The sequence below is a fragment of the Hemibagrus wyckioides genome, linkage group LG05 (assembly GCF_019097595.1).
Source record: "Hemibagrus wyckioides isolate EC202008001 linkage group LG05, SWU_Hwy_1.0, whole genome shotgun sequence".
NCBI lineage: Eukaryota > Metazoa > Chordata > Actinopteri > Siluriformes > Bagridae > Hemibagrus > Hemibagrus wyckioides.
The window spans coordinates 8511759-8518546 of NC_080714.1; the positions used below are offsets into that span (position 1 = coordinate 8511759).

General features: G+C 42.3%; 1 protein-coding gene across 2 annotated transcripts in view; it reads right to left on the bottom strand.

Annotated features, from left to right (window-relative positions):
* exosc10 (exosome component 10) overlaps positions 1-5908 on the bottom strand; it is an 18493-nt gene extending 12585 nt beyond the window's left edge. For both annotated transcript variants that reach the window (XM_058390664.1, XM_058390663.1), the window contains exons 1-5: positions 5748-5908; positions 3741-3877; positions 3387-3510; positions 1613-1714; positions 58-211 (exon numbers count right to left, since the gene is read on the bottom strand). In XM_058390664.1, coding sequence (XP_058246647.1) covers positions 58-211; positions 1613-1714; positions 3387-3510; positions 3741-3877; positions 5748-5870 — 640 coding nt within the window. In that variant the 5' untranslated portion in view covers positions 5871-5908. The remainder of the gene's footprint in view (positions 1-57; positions 212-1612; positions 1715-3386; positions 3511-3740; positions 3878-5747) is intronic.
* Positions 5909-6788: the final 880 nt, after the last annotated feature.

The window sequence follows — 6788 nt, forward strand, 5'->3', positions numbered from 1 at the left end:
TGCTGCAGTAGAACATCAGGAGAGGACATGAGGAGATTGTTTTTAGGTCAAACTCACATGGAGGCAGTGGTTTTACCGCATTGGGCTTGATGAAGATTCTAGAGATGAAGGGTGTGTTGCTGTTGTCGACTTTCTCCTTAAACTTTAGCTGCGGCCGCTGAACGTTCTTGGCGTGAAGCAGGCGGAAAGTCTCGGCACTGCGGTCGCCTCCCTGTACAGAAACAACATCAGACATCGGTTACTTCTCTCTGGAGCTCACATTGGATCCACAGACAATCACCGAATTTTACAGGTGGATTTTGAACACTGGGAAACGCAGCAGTCATGCTGGATGATCCTTTTACCAGAAATTAGTAGTGTTAATAAACTAGTGTTTTTACATGTCTCTTTTTGCCTGAAAAGACGACGTGTGAAACTAAACAGGGGTCTGGTTGCCCTTTGGCTGTTTTAATGTAAGAGACAGAGCGCTTCACAGAGCACAGAACTACTTCAGGTGGTGATACCAATCATTCAGAGGCAATGTAAGAAAAGCCATTTTACCCGGGGATCGCCGAACGCGAACACGCTGTGTCTTGAGAAGATCTTTCAAATCTTAAACAAGGCAATTTAAACTATTCGGGTGGAAATGCATATATTACAATCTGAAAATATTGAATTGGGAGCTTAATTTACCTGAGCTTATTCCTGAAACATATGGAGCCGTGTACCAGGTTCTCAAGGTAGAGTATGTTCTTAAGGTAGAGTATGTTCTTAAGGTAGAGTATGTTCTTAAGGTAGAGTATGTTCTTAAGGTAGAGTATGTTCTTAAGGTAGCGTATGTGCTAAGCTGAGACCATTACAGTAATCCCCAGTTTATCGCGGGGGTTGCGTTCCAAAACCACCTGCGATAAACGAAAATCCGCGATACACACGAAGAACTGGGATGCTGGAGAATTCTGCTTCCCTTTCCCCAACTGCACGCATAACCAGCAGCCAATCACAACCGTGCTTAAATGAATGGGGCATTCCGATTGGCCAGACACAGGTTCCTCCAGCCGTACTGTATTTTGATTTTCAGCTTCCCCGCACCGCGCTTTCCTAAACAACGCTACGCTGTACAGTATTTTATATATTATTAACATTTTACTTTATTTGAATTCATGTTTATATTTTGTAATTAATAATTATATTTTTATTAATAAATTACCTTATTTCAAGATAAAAACAATTCACTATAAGGTTTGCGGATACCGCGATATACCAGGAAAATCCACAAAAAATTTTTTGTTATGTTTCAAATAAAAATCCACGATATACCGGGACTGTGATGTATGAGCCGCGATATAGCGGGGGATTACTGTATTAGGATTTTACACAAATCTAAGTGAAATATTTGTTTACGTGTTATAACAGTTAGTCTATTGTAATACGCACACGTGGAAAGAAATAGTTAGTCATTTATCAATTCCGCTGTTGTTTGTGTTCTTCCCTTCATCCATCATGCATCCTCCCATCTTTCTCCCCTTTACCCCAGAAAGGTGAAAAGAAACCGCGCTGGAAACAGATTTTTTTGTATAATTCATGTTGCACAATTCTGTTTATTATCAGCACTGAGTAAAACACAATAACTCACCTTGCGATTCCAACTAGACACAACAATTTTGGGAGGCTGATAGCCTGCAGGCATAACAGGCTGTGACCGGGTCACTCCGGATGCCTCGTCCAGCAAAATCCCCTGATGGGAGACAAAATTAGAAGGTTATATTTATAAACAAATAATACATGGATTGAACATGTTCAGAGAAACATGAGAACAGACTCTCTTCAACTCTCACAAGGCATGTTCAACACAGCTGGGGAAAAAGATGAGGTCCTCTGACACTCATCACAGTGATGGCCACTTTTCATTAGCATCTGAGTAGTGGGAGGGCAGAGAGACAGAGAGAGAGAGAGAGAGAGAGAGAGAGAGACAGAAATAGAGAGTGAACAATGTTTTGCACCGTGCTACATGTGAGTGGAGAGAGAGTCAGAGAGAGAGAGAGAGAGAGAGAACAATGTTTTGCACCATGCTACATGTGAGTGGAGAGAGAGTCAGAGAGAGAGAGAGAGAGAGAGAGAGAGAGAGAGAACAATGTTTTGCACCATGCTACATGTGAGTGGAGAGAGAGGCAGAGAGAGAGAGAGAGAGAGAGAGACAGAAATAGAGAGTGAACAATGTTTTGCACCATGCTACATGTGAGTGGAGAGAGAGGCAGAGAGAGAGGCAGAGAGAGAGAGAGAGAGAGAGAGAGAGAGAGAGAGAGAGAGAGAACAATGTTTTGCACCATGCTGCATGTGAGTGGAGAGAGAGGCAGAGAGAGAGGCAGAGAGAGACAGAGAGAGAGAGAGAGAGAGAGAGAGAGAGAGAACAATGTTTTGCACCATGCTACATGTGAGTGGAGAGAGAGGCAGAGAGAGAGGCAGAGAGAGACAGAGAGAGAGAGAGAGACAGAAATAGAGAGTGAACAATGTTTTGCACCATGCTACATGTGAGTGGAGAGAGAGGCAGAGAGAGAGGCAGAGAGAGAGGCAGAGAGAGAGAGAGAGAGAGAGAGAACAATGTTTTGCACCATGCTGCATGTGAGTGGAGAGAGAGAGAGAGAGAGAGAGAGAGAGAACAATGTTTTGCACCATGCTGCATGTGAGTGGAGAGAGAGAGAGAGAGAGAGAGAGAGAGAACAATGTTTTGCACCATGCTGCATGTGAGTGGAGAGAGAGAGGCAGAGAGAGAGAGAGAGAGAGAGAGAGAGAGAACAATGTTTTGCACCATGCTGCATGTGAGTGGAGAGAGAGAGAGAGAGAGAGAGAGAGAGAGAGAACAATGTTTTGCACCATGCTGCATGTGAGTGGAGAGAGAGAGGCAGAGAGAGAGAGAGAGAGAGAGAGAGAGAGAGAACAATGTTTTGCACCATGCTGCATGTGAGTGGAGAGAGAGAGAGAGAGAGAGAGAGAGAACAATGTTTTGCACCATGCTGCATGTGAGTGGAGAGAGAGAGAGAGAGAGAGAGAGAGAACAATGTTTTGCACCATGCTGCATGTGAGTGGAGAGAGAGAGAGAGAGAGAGAGAGAGAGAGAGAGAGAGAGAGAGAGAGAGAGAGAGAGAGAACAATGTTTTGCACCATGCTGCATGTGAGTGGAGAGAGAGAGAGAGAGAGAGAGAGAGAGAGAGAGAGAGAGAGACAACAATGTTTTGCACCATGCTGCATGTGAGTGGAGAGAGAGAGAGAGAGAGAGAGAGAGAGAGAGAGAGAGAGAGAACAATGTTTTGCAACATGCTGCATGTGAGTGGAGAAAGAGAAAGAGAGAGAGAGAGAGTGAGAGAGAGAGGAGAGAGAGAGTGAGTTGCGGATGGAACAGCTGCTCATACCACTTTCTCCAGAATGACGTCGTTGGCATCAACCACCGTGTCAAAGCGCTCCTCCAGTCCAGTCAGCTTGCTGCGGTCTCTCAGGTGAGGTCTGCACCCATGGTTCTGCATCAGCTGATTCATACTGTCCCGAAACAAACAGCACAATAAGAAAAAGATTCCTGATTACAGTGTGTAATTTGAGCACTCGCAAAACAGAAGCATTCGAGTGATCTCCTTTTCTGAAGACTAAGCCAGCGGTGCGGTGCTTTTTAACAGTAGAGATATATCAGTAACAAGCAACATGCTATCTAAGCACCGATGTGAGATCTTTAAATGGATGTCATTAGAAGAAAATGACTCCTTCCTTCATACCAGTGTAAAAGTTGGTCTCCTTGCGTTGAGCAAAATTCCTGGAAACCTGGAAAGCTCCTGTAAAAGTCGTACTCGTCTCCTGCTTGCGGCAAACCGGCAGACGCTTTCGTCGCAGCCATGACGGTGCCGAGTCCATACTGTGAGGAGGAAGTACATGAGATGATGTATAATAAAATAAGGTGGACCTTTACTAACCCGCTATTGTGTCAAAGTCAACTTGACACGGCAAAGCAAGTAAGAAGAGCAACATTAAATAAAACCTATACACTAAAATGAACATAAATAGAAAAATAGTCTCATATATGCATGTTTAAATGCCACACTATTTACTATATAGTGCAGTATTTGAAATCAGTGCATCATTGGCTTTATTTTTTCTGAGAGAATTTCAGGCACAGTCAAGTCTTCAGGCAATCGTATGACTAATCAATTCTCAATCTAGTTGGTGAGCAGGTTTTGATGAACAGCAGCTCTGACTGTAGCGTCGACTGCAATTCAGGCCACAGGTTCATCTTTAAGCTTTAATGCAGTCGTTAAGTTCTAATACTTTATCACTTCTCTAGTCGGGGGAAGTAAATCACAGGCACTCACAAGATGGATCCTCCACATAGCCTAATACTAATTAATTAATAAATAAAACTAGTTCATTTGAAAAACCTGGTGTTTAACACATTTTAAAGTACATCATGGTTGACACGGTGATGGTGAAGTGTCTTGGGAGGGGACATTTATGTAGCTGTGATGGAAGGAGTCTCCAGTGTCGAGGCTTTATACTTAGTAACCTTCTATTTTGTCATATTAACAAAAAGAAAAATGAGGCTTGTTTATTAGAGAAAGAGAGAGGGAGGGAGAGAATGAGAGAGAGAGAAGGACAGAATGAGAGAGAGAGAACAATTGCACCATGCTGCATGTTACTAGAGAGAGATGTTTTTGTACCATGCTGAAGTTGAGTGTAGTGAGAGATCACTACATACACACTGATCAGGCATTACATTATGACCATCTGCCTAATATTGTGTTGGTCCCCATTTTGCTGCCAAAACAGCCCTGACCCATCATGCACTGTGTATTCGGACACCTTTCTATCAGAACCAGCATTAACTTCTTCAGCAGTTTGAGCAACAGTAGCTCGTCTGTTGGATTGGATCACACAGGCCAGACTTCACTCCCCACCTGCATCAATGAGCCTTGGCCACCCATGACCCTGTCGTCGGTTCACCACTGTTCCTTCTTGGACCACTTTAGACAGATACTGACCACTGCAGACCGGGAACACCCCACAAGAGCTGCAGTTTTGGAGATGTTCTGATCCAGTCATCTAGTCATCACAATTTGTACCTTGTCAAACTCGCTCAAATCCTTACACTTGCCCATTTTTCCTGCCTCTAACACATCAACATTGAGGACAAAATGTTCACTTGCTGCCTACTATATCCCACCCACTAACAGGTGCCATGATGAGGAGATCATCAGTGTTATTCACGGCACCTCTCAGTGGTCATAATGTTATGCCTGATCGGTGTATAAACAAATGAACGCATGGCCTCTTCGGGCTTCCGTAGGTAGCAATAACCAGCACACGTCGTTGATCATTTTCCTACAACAGCACACCCCCAAAATAGTCTATTCTTTAAGATGAATATAGAGACCTTAATATAAGACTATTAGCATATTGATAATAAATAAATAAATAAATACACAGCAGCGTTCAACTGAACTGGCTTTAGCATCTTTCGCTTTCAGTCACTTGAGCTGGAGTAACTGTTTCTGGTTCTTACTGGACAGGGAATATAAACACCATGACAGATAACTCGAGAGATTTATTTATTTTTGTCATATCCCTCACACACAGTATTAACGTCTTACAACAGCATTATAACAGCTTTTTAACCATCTGATTCTTCATCTGATGCAAAGCTTCGCACGTTGCTGTGAATTTTTTTCCCCACCACGAAAGTAACTGCTCTGAAAATACAAATGACAAAAACACTGAAACCACCCACTAACCTTAACAAAAGCATCCACGTCTTTAAAACCTGGGCAAAACTCTGCTGTGTCTGAATCTCCATCTTTATTCGCAGAATTTTCTCTTTCTTGAACACCACCACCACGGCTCGTGGACGCGTCCATGCTGAAAAATAGAATATCGCGAGAACAGCGACCTCCACGAGATTTGAGCTTCTTCTATAGATTGTAAAGGGATAGTTCCGCTTTAGTGTGAACACGACAGCGCCATTTGCTGGATGAAACACACACACACACACACACACACAAAACCACACCATTGCATTAAGCTTAACTGAAGTAAATCAGTGGAATTATTACTGTATCTTTGATAAGTCAAATAATGAGCTACAGATATGAAGGTAGTAGTGTGATTAGGAGTTTAGAAGACACTGACATCTGCTGGTCAAGACGCGGTACTACACCAAACCCCTTACTGCCTTGTCCTGTATCACTGCATCCTATAAAACAATAGCAAGCATCACGGTGCAGGATGGTGTGTGACTTTATTTAATTTTTCATTTATACTTCATTAGCTTTTAATTATTTATCTTTAATTATCTTATACTTTTACTTATGTACAGTTTGTTTAATTTATTCATCACATTTTTTTCTGAAATACTTGGCAACTAATTGTGTGGGTTGACAAATATTATAAATATAAGGATGTAAAAAGCAGATAAGTAAAAATCATTCATTCAATAATTAGTGTTTTTTGTTGTTTTTCTTTCTTTTAATTAATCAATTTTTTTTTTTTTTTTTGTCTTCATGTATGAAGCTGCTTTCTAATCTTCCCACTTCCTTTCAGCTCCAAAACCATTTCATTTCTGAACTGGTCCAGCTTCAGGTGTGTCTATCATCATTTCATTTATTGTAAACATGTTAAATTTTCCAGGGGGGGGGAGTGGTAGAGGAACCGGTATCATTACCAGTCCTGGTTTGATCCTGATGTCAGTTCATGTTCTCCCCCGTGTCGGAGAGGGTTTTCTTTGGGTTTCCTCCAGACCTGGAAAAGTAGATGGGACTGGCAACTCTAAACTTCCT